Source organism: Nycticebus coucang, chromosome 8 (assembly GCF_027406575.1).
Source record: "Nycticebus coucang isolate mNycCou1 chromosome 8, mNycCou1.pri, whole genome shotgun sequence".
Classification (NCBI taxonomy): Eukaryota; Metazoa; Chordata; class Mammalia; order Primates; family Lorisidae; genus Nycticebus; species Nycticebus coucang.
In genome coordinates this window covers 57,058,689-57,076,292 of record NC_069787.1, presented here as the reverse complement: position 1 = coordinate 57,076,292, position 17,604 = coordinate 57,058,689, and the positions used below count along the sequence as shown (strand labels likewise).

The window sequence follows — 17,604 nt, the reverse complement described above, 5'->3', positions numbered from 1 at the left end:
CAATGGGCTTTATTGTTCCAGGAGCCTAGAGAGGCCCACTTGGGGGCCTGAATTGTTGCTGCAGTGTGTGTGGTGAGAAGACTCAAGGCCCTGAATTGTTGCTGCAGTGTGTGTGATGAGAAGAACTTGATATGGTCCCCTCCAGTGGGGCTCAAGGGCAGTCTTTCTGTGGTGTTGTTTCCAAAAGACTTCATCTCCAGATTCAACATAAAAGATCTAGTTGTCATCAACCAGAGGGTTTCAAAAGGCTTCTTTTGCCTGGGGAAAAAAATACTTTGGCAAAATGCATCAAAATCTTAAAATATTTAGTCATATCAGAATATCTTTTTCTTTTCTTTTTTTTTTTTTTTTTGAGACAGAGTCTCACTTTGTCGCCCTGGGTAGAGTGCTATGTAGCTCACAGCAACCTCAAACTCTTGGGCTTATGTGATCCTCTTGTGTCAGCCTCCCAAGGAGCTAGGACTACAGGTGCCTACCACAGTACCTGGCTATTTTTAGAGACAGGGTCTAGCTCTTGCTCAGGCTGGTCTCAACCTCCTCAGCTCAAGAGTGATCCACCCATCCACCCACCTCAGCCTCCCAGAGTGCTAGGATTACAGGCATGAGCCACTGTGCCTGGCCCATGTCACCTCAGAATTTCTTTTTCTTTTTCTTTTTCTTTTCTTTCTTTCTTTCTTTCTTTCTTTCTTTCTTTCTTTCTTTCTTTCTTTCTTTCTTTCTTTCTTTCTTTCTTTCTTTCTTTTTCTTTCTTTCTTTCTTTATTTTTGAGACAGGGTTTCACTGCGTTGCCCTCGGTAGAGTGCTGTGGCATCATAGCTCACAGCAACCTCAAACTCTTAGGCTAAAGCAATTCTCTTGCCTCAGCCTCCCAAGTAGCTAAGACTACAGGCACCCACCACAATACCCGGCCTTTTTTTGTTATTGTTGTTGGCATTGTTGTTTAGCAGGCCTGGGCCAGGTTTGAACCAACCAGCCTTGGTGCATGTGGCTGGCACCCTAACCAATGAGCATGGGTGCCAAGCCCCATGTCAGAATTTCTAAGAGTGTCAGATTCACAAGGTTGTATTATTAAGGGCATAAGCCTTCGAGTAACTATTTCATAAGGAATCAATCCATGTTTTCCTATGGAAGTAGATAATCGCCATCAGTCAGTATACCTTTGACCAAGGCAATGCAGTTGATTCAGTTGCTTTACCTAATGCCATTGGGTTTGTAATATAATGCTTATTTAACTGCTTTATAATTTGTCCAGTGGAATGTGTATTTCTACCAGGAGAACTTTGACCATGCATTTCTCACAAAGAAAACACATTTTCTAATAACCTTTTACCTATTCTCCATCTCTTGGTTCATGCAAGCAATTACTCCTTTCTTAGACCCCACCACACTAGGAGCACCATCAGTTGTCACACTGGCTAGTTTTGCCCAGTCCAGCTTCAAACTCCTCACAGTTTGGCAAACCTTTTCACAGATATCCTCTCCTGTAGTTGTTCCTTTGATGCTTTGCAGTACAGCAAGCTCTTCTGTGACTTTGAAATAGTCATTCATCCCAGGAATAAAAATTAGAAGTTGTGCAGAATCATGAATATCATTACTTTTGTCGAGTGCCAAGGAAAAATCGGAAAGTTTCTTTGCGGAGTTGTGCAAATGCTGATGCAAATAGTCTCCCATTTCTTCACTCCTTCATGTAATTGAGAGATCTGAAAGACTCACTGTACTAAATAAATCAGCCTTCTCTGGACACATCTCTTTGGCAACAGAAAGAAGGCATTCTTTAACAAATTCTCCCTCCACGAATGGTCTGCCAGTGCACGCTATTAGCTTGGCAACTTGAAACTTGCTTGCAGTGCTGTAGTATTTAGCTGTTCCTGCTTCACAAAAGTGTTTTGCTAAGTTGTCAATATATATTTCAGTTTTAATATTTTATCTTTTCTCACTTCTCTGACCAAACAATCATATTTATCTTTATGTTGAGTTTGATAGTGTCGATGCAAATTGTATTCTTTGAAAACAGACACTATTTTCTGTATTAAGTGTGGAGTCATGGAGGGCCTAGACCAGGGGTGAGAAGACCCATACAATCAGATTCCACTGCATAAAAAAAGAAGGCATGTATGCCTTTTTTCTTCTGAATCTAATGTGAGTTCAGCCATATGCTTGTATGCTCAGAGATGGCAACATTGTGAACCAGGGCTTACATAGCACACAACATACAACATCACACACAACTGAATAGCAATCAGAATATAAATGCACTTACTGTCAATTAAATTGGATTTCCTACTCCTCAGCTGTCTGCAGAGCCAGATTAAGTTCCCATGGGCCCTAGGCAGATCACCAGTTTAGGGCCCCCATGCAATAACACTGAGCACTGACCATTTGCATTAACACTGACCACTGACCATTTGCGATAACACTGAATGCTGACAATTTGCATTAATACTGAGTGCTAACAATTTGCATTAACACTGAGTACTTACAATTATCACTACCACTGAGCACTGACTATTTGCATTACCTCTGAGCGCTGACAATTTGCATTAGCACTAAGCGCTGACTTATTGCGTTATCACTGTGATGCAACCCCCCTAGAAACCAGCCCCAACCCACTAACCAACTTAAAAAAAAAAAAGACTCTCCTAACTTCAAAAAAAAGGCTCTTCTAACTCAAAAAAAAAGGCGCCCCCCATATCTGCAAAAAAAAAAAAAAAAAAAAGACCTCCTAACTTCAGGGAAAAAATCCCCCCCTTAACCTCAAAAAAAAGGCCTTACTAACTGCAAAATTTAAAGAAAAAAAAAATAGACTTCCTAACTTCAAAAAAAAAAAAAATCCTGACTTGTTCTTACCTTGGTCCTTAGGCAGCAGCAGGCTCTGCACAGGCAACCTGGTGACTCCTCCGATTACACCAGAGACTGAGAGGAGGAGTCGAGAGACAGAGAGAAGGAGGAAAGTTGGAGAGTAGAAGGGGAGTTGGAGAGTGGGAGGCACATTCCACACATGTGCACTGCGGGCCAGGAAGAGTGGGCTGCTAAGCAGGATGGCAAAAACACCCTGCGGGGAGAGACAGAGAGGAGGGGTGGGGAGAGACAGAGAGAAGGCGCGGAGTCAGAGAGTTGGTGCACATTCCACACATGTGCACTGCGGCCCAGGACAAATCGGCTGCTAAGCAAGACAGGCAGCTGTGGCAAAAACACCAGGCGGGCCAGATAAATGTCCTTGGCAGGCCGCATGTGGCCCGCAGGCCATACTTTGAGGACCCCTGGTCTAGGCCCTCCATGACTCCACGCTTAACACTAAACTTACATCCTTTCAAATACCAGTTTTGTTTCCCCAATTCAGATGTGCAATACAGTTTATTTAACATATTATCATAGGTTGTTTGACTTGGATAAATCTTACGGAGTTCATTCAAATTGTTTATCTTAACGATTTCAGCACTGGCTGACTTTGCATGAAATCCTGCCAAAGAATTTCCTTGGTATTCGATTAGTTCTTGTTTTGCTTCATATTGGGTGGTCAGTGTTATGAACCAGTACATTTATTTGAGTCCTGGGAATTCTTACCCAATCCAATGATATGATCTTAAAGTTATCATAAACCTATACTTGTCAGAGTTTTTTCCATCTCCTCAAGGATGAAACATTTTAGGCAAAATTTAGGCAATAATTTTCAAGAAAGTACCAGAGTAAAAGAATTAACAGGACTTAAAATGGGCATGCATGGTTAAAGATCTAATAAAAATTTATTATAGCACAATTGTCAAGGACATTTTGTTACTTCTGCACATATGCTGTTTTAAGATAATAACTGTAGTTATGACTGATAGTGCATTACCAAGACTATCATATTTCTAGGAATTTTATACAACTTCTGGAGTAGCATACCCATACAATATAACTTTAAAAGGTTCAGCATCACTTATTATTTAACAATGCTTCCCATGCTTGCAAATTATACATCAAATAGGCCTACTTAGTTTATAATCTCTCTTTTTATAAGAAGAGAGGAAAAATTCCTTTGAGATATTCCAGATGTCCATCTTGAAACTCCCCAATTTAGTTCAAGATCAAAAAGTCTTAATTTAGTATTTGATTCTTGAAAGCTTTCAAAAAATATCAAAAGGTTTAAAATGCTTGATTAAAATAGGAGCACAGGTCACTGTAAACAATAGTCATTCATTTAAGCAAAGTCGTAATTAAAAGACTTCAAAGAAAGTGACATAGTTATAGAGCAACCTTGCTTTTTGAAGGGAGAGGACTGAGTTTTCTTAGGTAATCAAAAACCTAATAAAGACAGCAAGAATTTATCTTACTAAAACCTTTCTTTCCTAGACCAATTACTCAAAAGATAAACTTTACTTTTTACAGTTTCCTGTTGAAAGTGGCTCAATACTTCAAGAAAAACTTGTTTTAACAGAACGAAATTCTAATTTTCTTTCAGTGTATTTGAAATTAATGCTCAAGTTTTAGAAAACTTGTAATTAGAAAACTTCTTTTCTAATCTCAGCCAGATTTATCATACATAAAATTCCTTTTCAAAGATTCCTCTTCTACAAACTTCCTCCAACTATTATAGCTCTTCAGTTTTTATCCTATACTTCTCTTTCTCATTTTGGAACAACTAGTCATTCTACTTTCTACAAAAATTCTTCTCTTTTCCTTCTAACAAAACAAAAACATCCTTTTGCTTTCCTCATTAAAAAGCACATTTTACCTTCTTTGTATATATGCATATAGTTTTATTTTCCTTGATATTTCTGGTAATTTCAGTTACATATATTAATTAGATTTTTTTAACTCTTAGTGACCTTACTTTCTAGTGAACACTAGTGTTACGGAATGAATTGGGTACAGTTGCCTATGACTGTCAGCCAATATGCAGAGACAGGGATAGGTCCACCAAAGTTCATTTGTCAGAAGGGCAGCGATTCTGGAGAACAGTGAGAGTAGCCTCTCCAAGGCTGTTCTGTTCTGTTCTTCCATTTCCAAAATCACCTTTTTATACATAAAAGCTAAAAGCAAGAGCGTACTAACTTTTATTTTAAACAACACTAATTAACACTTATCTTAAACAACAGTAATCACCATAAACCATGACCCATAATAAACAATATTTGACATAACCCATGACCCATATAACAACATTCCAATTCAAAAGTTAATCTCCTAAAGCAATTGCCCTAAATTACTCTAAATATACACTTTTAGGTTAAAGTCGAATTTACAAAACAATGAAGATGGAAGATATGAGGTAAAGATCATGTTGGACCTAAACCAGCCAGACCAGCTATGCCATCTCAGCCCTAGCTTGAGTGACTCCATCTTATTTTCATTACATGTGTTTTCACTGGGAGCAAGCTGTTGTGTACTGTCACACTACCAATCAGTATCTATGAATCATAATTTCTGTGTTGACAGAAAAGAAATCATCCTCTGTAAAATAATTTTAAAGAGGTTTATCTTGAGCCACATTTGAGGACTGTGACCCATAGCCACACCCAAGAAATCTTGAGCGACTGCTGAAGGTGGTGGGGTTACAGTTTGATTTTATATGTTTTAGGGAAACAGGAATTACAGGTAAAGTCATAAATAAATACGTGGAAAATATACATTGGTTTGGCCCCCAAAGGTGGGACATCTGGAAACTGGAGCTCACAGGCTATATGTGGGTTTAAAGATTTTTTAGCTGACAGTTGGCTGAAAGAGGTAGACTTTGTCTAAAAGATCAGCAGTCAGTGAAAAGGAATGCTTAGATAAAGGGTCTGTTAATTAGAGACAAAGTATGGGACAAATGGTTTGTTATGTATACTGAGCACCTGTGGATAAAGTAAGTCTTGCATGGCCTTAGGTCTATTAGTGAGTCACTAAGGGCATCTCTAAGGAGAAGGGACATGATGAAGCTTTCTGATCTCCTTTCTCATGGCTGGCAACTAACTTTTAGGAATCCCTTTAGCCAAGAGGGAGTCTAGTCAGTTAGCTGCTAGGGGGAAGCCTTAGGTTTTACTTTAGTTCACATCTAGGAACATGTATTATTTCATAATAGAATTTTTCTTTTTCTTTTTTTTTTTGAGACAGAGCTTCAAGCTGTTGCCCTGGGTAGAGTGCTGTGGCATCACAGTTCGCAGCAACCTCCAACTCCTGGGCTCAAGCGATTCTCCTGCCTCCACCTCCCTAGTAGCTGGGACTATCGGCACCCGCCATAATGCCTGGCTATTTTTTGGTTGTGGCCATCATTGTTGTTTGGCGGGTCCATGCTGGATTCAAACCCACCAGCTCAGGTGTATGTGGCTGGCACCTTAGCCGCTTGAGCCACAGGTGCCGAGCCCATAATAGAAGTTTTCAATGTGCCATAGAATATTAACAGTCTCAACTATCTTTAGTCTGTCTGTAATAAGAAACTGTAGAGAAGGCAAACTTTTATCTCTATCCTCTTAGTGTAGGTTTTGTTTTAGTTTTGCCTTGGTTTTGGCTAGGCCTGAGAATTAAATTGTTGTTTGTACAGAATTCCCTTAGCCTCAGCTTTTCATCCTTTGTGATAAGAATGTTAAAATCTTCTGGCATAGGAGGGATATTCTTCATATGGGAATTTTATCTTATATTAAGTTTCGGTTTTCATAATTATGCTTGGAATGCTTGTGAGCATGGGACATTAAATAGCTAGCCATCACCTTAACTTATTATTCTTGCTGACAAGTTTTATAATATAGAGATAATGTGAATTTATTTTACTAAATAAACCTAGGTAAGAGGTTTCCATCTGTATTACACTTCATGCTGACAGCTCTGAAGACACTCGGCTTTAATCAAGCCCACACACTTTACTAGATTTTATTCACCAAACATTATCCTAGATTTTGTGTACCTGGAAAACATTTTAGGTTTGTTTCTCAGAGTTTAAAGAACACACACTAAATTTTTTTTAAATAAATCTCTTTTACAATTTTGGCAATACCATAAAGAAGTGTAATCCTAGCACTCTGGGAGGCCGAGGAGGGTGAATTGCCTGCACTCAGGAGTTCAAGATCAGGCTGAGCAAGAGCTAGACCCCTTTCTCTAAAAATAGCTGGGCATTGTGGCAGGCACCTGTAGTCATAGCTACTGGGAAGGCTGAGGCAAGAGATCACGTGAGCCCAAGAGTTTGAAGTTGCTGTAAGCTATGATGCCATAACACTCTACTGAGGGCAACAAAGTGAGACTCTGTCTCAAAAAAAAAAAATGTTATAGTGATGTATTGTCAAAAAAGTGTTTTTGCATCTCATAGAAACATTATGAGAGAATAGAAAAATTATGAGAGTCCAACAGATTCAAAAGAGAATCCTACCAAAGTTTGCAGAGTGAGATGGGAACAAGAGCTTTTTGACAAAGGGTCAAATATTCAATATTTCAATATTCAAATATTTTTGAATTCCAGCAAGGTTTGATCTCCTTGGCCCAACCTATCTAGCAGGAAACTGTTCTTGAGCTAGGCTACAAATGAATGTTTGCTATATTTCTGACATATTATGGCCCTAACATGTGGAAGGAGAGAAAATGCTAGGCAAATATTTGTACATTGCTCTGAAAGGAAATAAAAAAAACATTCCAAATGAGTTAGTCAACCTCATGTTGTTTGATTAGAAGTAATTTCTCTTGGATTGTCTTATTGCCTATAAATGCTTTTCATTTGCATATAATGATAATTCCATTATGAAGAGTCTATGAATAGCTTCTTGTTTCATTTTCCACTTGTGCTCCCCGTGGACCTGGCAAGTACCTCTTCTACTCTGTATGGAGCCTGTTTTGCATCCTGCAAAGACCAAACACAGTTACATTTAACCCATCCTTTTCTTTAGAGGAATACTTCTCAACTCACCTCTAATTTTTCAGCATTTTGCAGGAAAAAGGATCAGGTTATAAGGATTCTCTAAGAGAATTTAACATTTAGTGTTTTCTTTTCTGTGACAATTAAAATTTATCAACACAAGCATAGTCAGAAAGGGCATTATGTCAGACATGGCCAGGCAATTTGGATGTTTATCATTTGTGATCATGATTAGTTTTGGGTCTTAGTAACATGTATGTTTATTTTACTTATCACCAATGAGTGATAGGAAGGAAATTGATGAAATGCTTGGGTTCGCTCCTAAATCAACAGTGCTGTATTTCTGAGAAATAGAGGAAAGGAGAACTCAGTCATCTCTGAATACTTGGGAGTCTGTGTTACCAGATGAAGAGGGTCCAGCTGCCTGTCACTGTCAACCAATATGCAGAGATGGGGATAGGTCCACCAAACTTTGTCAGAAGTCCAGCAATTCTGGAGAACAGTGAGAGTAGCCTCTCTAAGACTGTTCTGTTCTTCCATTTCCAAAGTCAGACATTTGTGCAGAGGTGTCTACGTGTTCAGGGAGAATGAGGGATTAGGGAAGGGCAACAGCAGAGGCCTGAGCAGAGTCAGGGAAGTGAAAAATTATAAAATCAGGGAGTGTGGGTTAGTCTGTGTGAAACCCATCTGGTTTTGCTAACTGGTGCTTATCAAAATGAGATTTCTACCCTTTCATAGAGGCTGGGAGACAGGAGCCCTATCCTCAGGAGTTGATTACAACAAACAGTACATTCTTTTGGCAGTCCTGAGTTTTCTCAGGAAGGTACTATAAGGGGGCTAGGATCATCTCAGGGATGTAGCCTTGAGCTGTTAGAAACTATATTAGTATTTGTTTAAGTTTTTTTCTTTTATGTTGGTTATTTATTTTTTTTAGAGACAGAGTCTGACTTTGTCACCCTCAGTAGAATACTATGGCGTCATAGCTCACAGCAACCTCTAGCTCTTTGACTTAGGTGATTCTCTTCCCTCAGCCTCCCAAGTAGCTGGGACTACAGGTGCCCGCCTCAACGCCTGGCTATTTTTTTGTTGCAGTTTGGCTAGGGCCAAGTTGGAACCCACCACCCTCAGTGTATGGGGCCGGCACCCTAATCACTGAGCCACAGGCGCCACCCTATTTGTTCAAATTTTTATAGGTCAAAGTTAAGCCGTGGTTGAGAAGACAACTTAGAGAAGCCTGACTAGAGTTTGGTATAAGAGAGAATCTTTGTTAGTGATAGTTACAGAGTGACAGTGCGTCCTCACTTTCTAATGATATGTAGTGACTGCTGTGTATTAACTGTTGTTAAAAGAGCTTGATTTTAAAATCTTAATTGAAAAATATCTGAAAGATTATACTATTTTATTTTAGGGCCGAGATCTGGACCATAAAATTCAGGAATATAAGGAAGCTGGAAAAGTCTTCTCAGAAAATCAAATAACAGAATGGTTTATCCAGCTGCTACTGGGAGTTGACTACATGCATGAGAGGTGTGTTCACTTGCTGCTGGGGAAAGAATATGTTTTTCATAGTCATGTCTGAACTTGAATTTTTTTTTTTAGTAGAACTTGAAACAAATCCAAAAGGTAAATGGCTATAGCTAAACATTTATAATATGTTTTTCCTTGGGGAAACTGCTGAATGATTATATACAGAGGATTTACTTGCATGGCTATTTTAGTTGTTGTTCTAGAAATAAAGCAGGACTGGCATATAAGACAGAAACTTAGATTAAACACATTTTCTTGCATTGGATCATCTTCTGTGTCTTAGGAGAGGTTCTCACATACCTTTAGCACGCTGTGAACTTGTTGTATTTTATTAGTAGCAGTCTTGAGTTATAAATACCTTAATATGCCACAAATGAAATGCAAGGTCACCTTAGAATGTGCTAGTATACATTTAGCTAGGTACACATCCCAAATGAACCGCGTAATTAAGGCAGAAGATATTCTTTGGCCTCAGACAGATAAATATTCAGACAAAAAGTCAGTTTTGACATGAAATATCTGATAAAGAAGATCAAAATATGTTTGAGTTTTCAATTTTCTATGATTACATTTACAACCTCTGCCTCAAAAAGTGTATTTTAAAACTTTTTATTTTTTATTTTTTGAGAAAGAGTCTCATTCTGTCACCCGCAGTAGAGTGCCATGGCATCATAGCTTACAGCAACCTTGAACTCTTGGGCGCAAGTGATCCTCTTGCTTTAGCCTCCCCCAAGTAGCTGGGATTACAGGTGCCCACTATAACGCCTGGCTATTTTTTTAGCAGTGGAATCTCACTCTACCTCAGGCTGGTCTCTAACTCCTGAGCTCAGGCAATCCACCCGCCTTGGCCTCTCAGAGTGCTAGGATTACAGGCATGAGCCACTGTGCCTGGTCCTTAAAATTCTTTATGAGTTTTCCATATGCCAAAAGTAAGAAGTTTTAGTTGTTAAATGTTATATAGACCCAATGAACACATCTGAAAATATAAACATACAAAAACAAAGTAGATGCTCTGAGGGACTATAGTAGCTTTCACCTTGGAGTGAGCATAATACATAGAAACATTCTTCTCAAACAAAAATAATTATTTATAGGACCAAGGTCTAGCTATCCATGAATGTCAGATTGCCTAAATGTGTCATTTGTGGTTTCTGATAACATAAAAAGTAATCATATTATTCTGCAATTCTCCATGTATCTTCTGAAACATATGCCCTGTGATACAGATGGTTACTGATTTATTGACAACTTATAACCATCTGTTGAATGAGGTCAAACTATCCTTAGAGACAGTCATAAAAAAAAAATCAAATAATCTTTTAATAAACTATCCAAAGCTGATAATGTTAGAATTCTGTGTACATACAGTTTTATTAGTATTTCTTTTATTTTCTTTACTACTTCTTGGCATTTTGTTAGCTTATATATAAGAAAACTCAAAAAACTAACACATACGTGAACTCTGATCTATGTAAAAATATAAAATCTGAAATGTGGTTGATTTAAGGACCCAGATATTTTTGATATATTTGAGACTGTTTAGTGAAAGTTAAAATAGCAAGTTTAAAATAACCCTCCAAGGAGAAGAATATAATTTTTTAAAATCCTTCCATTTTCAAGGAAAGTCATTAAATGAGACTGTTCAGATGTTTATAGATCTGAAATACCATCTTTTGTGATTCACATAAAAAATGATGGTGCCTCTTATTCATTATGCCATTATAACCAATTGTTGTAAAGTTTTTATGTATGGAGAAATTTTGCTTTTATGTTTTAATTCATTCAATCATGATAAATTAAAAATAAGTATCAGGGCCAGACATAGTAGCTCATGCCTGTAATCTTAGTACTCTGAGAGGCTGAGGTGGATGGATTACCTGAGCTAAGGAGTTTGAGACCTGCGTGAGCAAGAGCGAGACCCCATCTCCAAAAAATAGCTGGGCATTGTGGCAGGTGCCTATAGTCTCAACAACAAAAAATAGCCAGGCATTGTGGTGGGCACCGTAGTCCCAGCTACTTGGGAGGCTGAGGCAAAAGGATCACGTAAGCCCAAGAGTTTGATGTTGCTATAAGCTATGATGCCAGGGCACTCTACCCAGGGCAACAAAGTGAGACTCTATCAAAAATAAATAAATATATAAATAAGTATTAATAGCTGGGCACAGTGGCTCATACCTGTAATCCTAGCACTCTGGGAGGCCAAGGCAGGTGTATTGCTTGAGCTCAGGAGTTCAAGACCAGCCCAAGCTAGAGCAAGACCCCAGCTCTACTAAAAATAGAAAAAATTAGCCAGGCATCATGGCGGATTCCTGTAGTTCCAGCTACTAGGGAGGCTGAGGCAAAAAGCATCTCTTGAGTCAAGTTTGAGGTTGTTGTGAATTATGGTTGAGCAATGTCAACCCGAGGATACACAGTGAGACTCTCGTTTCAAAAAATGAAAGAGAGAGAGAGAGAGGGAAAGAAAGAAATGAGTGAGGAGTGCCATTTAAAAAATAAATAAATACCAACCTCAAAGAGTTGTTAGTAAACTTGCAGAGATGAAACATGTACTCCCCTAACTACAAGCTTTGCAACATGGTAGATGTACTGAATTTGGTATCTCTACTGCATGATAGATTCATGACCTTGGCCAAGCTGATTAACCTCTTTGAGTCTTTGTTTCCTCATCTATAAAATAAGAATAAGAATGAGACTCTCTCTGCTTACTTTACAGGTTTATAGGAAATATGCATTGATATATTATATGTTATATATTTAAAAAGTTTGCAAACTGCTAAGCTCTATGTAATGGTATTGTTTGTGGTTATAATTCAATATAGAAATGAGAGCACAGACAGCAGCAGGTAAGGAAAAAACTTCTGAGAAGAATAATGTTGGCAAGGATGTGGAGCAACTGGAATTCTCTTATATTATAGATAGGGTGTATTGTATATTGGTATAAATACTTTGGAGAAATGTTGGGTAGTACTTCTTGAGCTAAACATAAAAATACCTGTGACCCAATAATTCTATTACAGAGGATAGAAATGAGTGAGTGCTGATGCCTAACAAAAGATGTACAAAAATTTCCACTGAAGCCTTATTTTTAATAGTCAAAGCAGTAAAAATTGTTCACCTATAGTGAAATAGATTATGGTATAGTCATACCAAATACCAAAAAAATTATGGTATAGTCATAAAATAGACTTTTAATATTATTTCTGTCTAACTTAAAAAGAATACATAATTGTTATATATAACCTGAGCGAATTTCAGAGATACCATGTAGGGTGAAGGAAGCCAGATACAAAAGTATATACCATTTGGCTCTATTTATATAATGTATAGAAACTAGCAACACTAATCTATAGTGAGTCACTCTTTGAAGGAGTTTGAACTGGAAGAGGTACAAAGAATCCTTCTGGGATCATGGGAATGGTCTATTATCTTGATCTAGGTGGACAATAACAATAGTGAGAATGTGTGTAAAAATTTATCAAGTTTAACATTATATATCTAATGTAAGTTATATGCTAATTTAAAACAAATGATTAGAATGCCCAAGAGAAGTACAATTTAAGTGCTATAGGAGACCAGAAGAGGGATAATATTTCCATTTGAGGCAATCAGTGATGGCTACTTCTTAGAAGAAGTAGCATTTGACCCAAGGAAGGTTTTGAATATATTGAAAGATGGGCTAAAGTTTTCCAGGCTTAGGGAATAGAGTGAGCAAAGGCACTGAAGTGGGAAAACATGGGACTTTCAGAATGAATGGTGAGTGGTGCAGTTAAGGACTTTTGGGATACATGAATGAAGTTGTTGGCAAAAGTAGGCTGAGATCTAAGGGCTTTATTTTGTAGCATGACTGAAAGGCTGAAACAGTGGCACCCAGAGACAAGATGGGGAGTGGAGAGGTTCAGTCCAGGTTTATGAAAGGGACAATGACCTGACTGGGCAGGGTGAAAATGGCATTTGAGCCTGGGGGCAGTTAGAGACTGGGGCCCTAGCAAGGGGGAAAATTCCACAGCTTGCCCAAGGGCTTTGGTGACTGAGGGTCTTTTGGTAAGAATTTCTTCAGGGAGTGGGACTAACTCAGTCTTTTGTGTTTTTTTTTTGTTTTAGGAGGAGAGGAAGAGGAAGAAGGGGGAGGGTTGGTGTGGGGCCACAGTAGGACCCCCAGCAATGCCCAGAGCTTGCTTTGGGAAGATTAGAGGATAAATTATACAGAAGGAGAAGGTAGTTAGGTTATCAATTAAGAACTTTTTATGATAATATCCATGGTGGCAGCAGAGGGCAGAAGGTGGGAGGATGAGAATGCACTTGATAAGGTAAAAGGACGGAACATGAAAATAAGTATGAATATATGAGATGTGAAGGAAGATCAAAGATGAACCTGAGGTTTTGTAGGGCAAGGAGAAGTTGAAAAGACAAGTTTGAAACAATGGTACTGAGTTTAATTAAATGAGGGGACAGAGAGAGAAATTGAGAAAAGGAAGTCTGAATTGAGGCCCTGGCTATTGAGGAAACCAGATTTTGTCTTTGTTTGAGTTCCTCTGATGTCAGAACTCCAAGACAATAACTGTAACACAAGCAGCTCATTTAGGTGGTGATCTTAGGAAGCAGGAGTCATAAAGTGGGAAGAGTGAGACAGACACCTGATGAAAGCCACACAGTATGTGTAATTGAGCTGGTGGCTACTTTGAGTAGAGGGATGATTCTCTCTAAGTATGTTTTACTTTTGGGGTTTCTCATTCTGCATTCTTTCAGGGATTTTTGAAAAACATTCTTTCGTTTGTATAACTATCATTTTTAGCACTATTATTAATGTCCTAATGAAAATTGTCTTATATATCTGGGAATTTGGGGTGGGGAAGGGGAGAAAGGTATCTTAGTTTGATCCAATTCCAGTCATTTTTAAATGGAGAAGTAATGTAAGTTATGTCTCATCATAAATATATAATGTACATTTTGCTTCTGTTAGTCTTTAATATTTAATTTAATGTAGGACAGATCTCCTTTAGAAAATAAACTTGTTAGCTTAAATATCTGTTTTTAAAACCCAAACTGGTTTTTAGCATATGGCATAACCACTTATGATGATGTTTAAAAAGGTAGGAATATTCATAGTTCTGTAAAAGCTACCTTGAGAATGTAGCACTAGAACTCATTCCTGTGGAAGGGAGTCATGCTGCTTTAACAAAACCAGCAATGTCACTGGCTTAAAGCAGCAATCTTTTCTTGGTCATATTGTATGTTGGCAGCTGTGGGTCATCTGAAGTCAGCTTTACCTGTCTTCTTATCCCAGCATCCAAACTGAAGAACTGTCCTTCCAGCACCCAAAATGAAGGATTAGTTTTTATCTGGGACTCTCTCTGATAGAGAGAAAGATACGAGGTCACCAGAAATACTCAATGGCTCCCAAAGTTTCTGCTCAGACCTGGAAATTATCCTGTCTACTCACATGCCATTGACCAGAGCAAGTCACCACCAGAAAGATAGGGATGCCTATTCCTCCCAAAGGGAACAAGAATACAGTCTACCACAGTGTTTTGCTTAGCTTTAAAATCATTCTAACTATAGCTAATAAAAATAGGTCTATCTACAAAGCATTATCCCAGCTTTCTCCTTGTGTGGTCTATAGTATACATTAAAGTGTATTTTGCAAATTATGTACATTGCTTACATATGTGTTGAGAAGATTATCTTGGAAACAGTCCATGGGAAGAGGCTAGATTTGGCTCCTCTGTTGGAAATGCTTTGCAGAACATTTTTAGTGCATGGGGTGGTTAATTTTAAGTGTCAACTTGAGTGGGCAACAAGACGCCCAGATTAAACATTGTTTCTGGGTAAGTCTTGGAAGGTGTTTCCAGGTGAGATTAGCATTTGAATCAGTGGAGTCTGTGAAGTAGATTGCCCTCCTCATAGTGGGTGAGCATCATCCAGTCATTGATGGTTTGAATAGAACAAGGCAACAGAAGGGGAAGCTTTTTCCCCTCTCTCTTTCTCTTACAGCTTGAACTGGAATATCTCCTTTTATCTTGTCTTGCCCTCTGACTGGAATTTATACCACTGGCCCCCTTGGTTCTCATTCCTTCAGACTAGTACTGAAATTCACCACCAGTTCTCCTGCACCTCTAGCTTATAAACAGCAGATCATGGGATTTCTTAGCCTCCATACTTGTGCGAGCCAATTCTTTATAATGAATCATATATTAGTTCTGTTTCTCTGACTAATACAGTGCAGCAGCAGAAGAGATAAATAAGACCCTGGAAAAAAATGAGAAGAATGAAGTTATAGAAAAAATGATTTTGCTCACTCCATTGGAGATTTCCTGTACTCATTTTAATTTGGTTTATTTAAATCTATAGCATATGGCATAAATATATAAATAATGATACTAAAAACTGAGAATATTCACAGTTCACACTAAAAGCTATCTTGAGAATGTAGCACTTATTCATGTTGAGTTCAATTAACCTCAATTTCATAGGATAAAGGACAGAACAGTCTTTCTACAGAGAGCCCATCTGCTGGTGGTCTTGAGGCCTTGTTGGTACTTCACAGTGGAAGGGAGAATAGGGCTGGTCCACTTACCTCGAGATGGCTTCCTCATCACCTAGCAACCCATACATTTCCCAGCCAGTTTGGATGACTGAAATAATTTCAGTATAGTAGAACAGATAACCCCAGTGATTATGGTTTACAGCTTTGTACATTAACCAGTTTCGTACCTTAATCAGTTTTCGTACCTATACTTCTTCCCAGTCTTCTTGTAGTGGTAATGTCTGAAATATTCCCCCAAAAGTGGCCAGAAGAGCTCATTTTTAATGTAGTGGGGCTTCCAGGGGAGGGTCATACTTGGAAGTTCGGGTCAATAAATATGACTAAAGAAGAAAGTGTCCTACCCTAGGTTTGAAGATGGAAAAGCAGAGAGAAGTTGTAGTGTTTTGTCTTAATGTAATCTCTTGCTTTCTTCTTCCCACTTTTTGAGGATGTCCTGCGGTCACTTTTTCAAGGCTACTCCACCTCCATGCTGGGTGTACACTCACTCCTTGGTGTGTTGGCAATAGTAAATGATTTTAAGAGAACTTGACTTAGCTCAATACAGAGGACTGACTGTGGGAGTGAGGGGATATGATACAGATGAGGAAAGTCAGCAGGTGCCTCAGTACACAGGGCATGGGCCATATGGCAGAGATCAGCAGTAAGAGTCTCTACCTGGGCCATGTGTCAAAAAGGAGCCATTGGTTTTGCCAGCACCTTTGGCAAGAAGAGTTTGTGATCTGCCCTGAGAACCTGCCAGATGAAGGACAGACCCACAGAGAAGGTTTCAGAAACTATTCAGATAAGGGCTTACAGGCAAATGAAGTTTGAATTGTCCATACTTCTCCACAATCCTACCATTGGCTGGGGCTTAAGAAATACCTGCTCTCTGCACCTCCACAGACTGCTCTTTACCTTAGCATGGGACCCAGAGCCTGGGGGAGAATGACCTAATGGGGTGATAGGGATAGGAGTTTTATCACAAATTTGACTACAGACTGTCACTGATTCTTAACTAGTCACTTAGTTGTCATGAAGCATAGAAATGAGAAGAACCACCACTTACACAGATTGGCATGGGGCTCATGAGCTTCTACTTAATAGATGGAGAACTATACTGACCTTTTATAAGAAAGAGTTTATATAAACCACCTGAATTGCCTGTTATTATTTCTTGAATTTGATTTTTGATTTTTTTTTTTTTTTTTGAGACAGTCTCACTCCACTGCTCTTGGGTAGAGTGCTATACTATCATAGCTCGCAGCAATCTCAAATTCTTAGGCTCAAGCTGTCCTCTTGTTTCAGCCTCCCAAGTAGCGGGGACTATAGACATGCACCACAGTGCCTGGCTGGTTTTTCTATTCTTCATAGAGATGGGGTCTCGCTCTTGCTCACGTTGGTCTGGAACTCCTGAGCTCAAGCAGTCCACCTGCCTCAGCCTCCCTGAGTGTAAGCATTATAGGCTGTCAGTAACTGTACCTGGCCTAGATTGATTTTTATATATTTCTAGGGAATGGATCTTAGCCAACAATATGACAAGACTTTTATGTTGGAGCCATTTTTGTTTACTATGAGCAAAATGCCAACAAATTATATTTTATAAAAACATTTACCAAATAGCTTGATATCTGGTCTGTTGTGTGGAATTCATCATTTACCATTACTGAAGTGCTAGCTAATGACTTCTCCTGACTTCTTTCTAACATATTGTATGCCTTATTCTTAAAATAGCTAGTGCTGATTTTCTTATTTA

General features: G+C 38.6%; 1 protein-coding gene across 10 annotated transcripts in view; it reads left to right on the top strand.

The window, feature by feature from the left end:
* Window positions 1-17,604, top strand: part of NEK11 (NIMA related kinase 11) — a 324,099-nt gene that overhangs the window by 65,780 nt on the left and 240,715 nt on the right. For 8 of the 10 annotated variants that reach the window (XM_053598484.1, XM_053598483.1, XM_053598487.1 and 5 more), the window contains exon 4: window positions 9,210-9,328. The exons of the other annotated variants lie outside the window; for them this stretch is intronic. In XM_053598484.1, coding sequence (XP_053454459.1) covers window positions 9,210-9,328 — 119 coding nt within the window. The remainder of the gene's footprint in view (window positions 1-9,209; window positions 9,329-17,604) is intronic. 10 annotated transcript variants of the gene reach the window in all.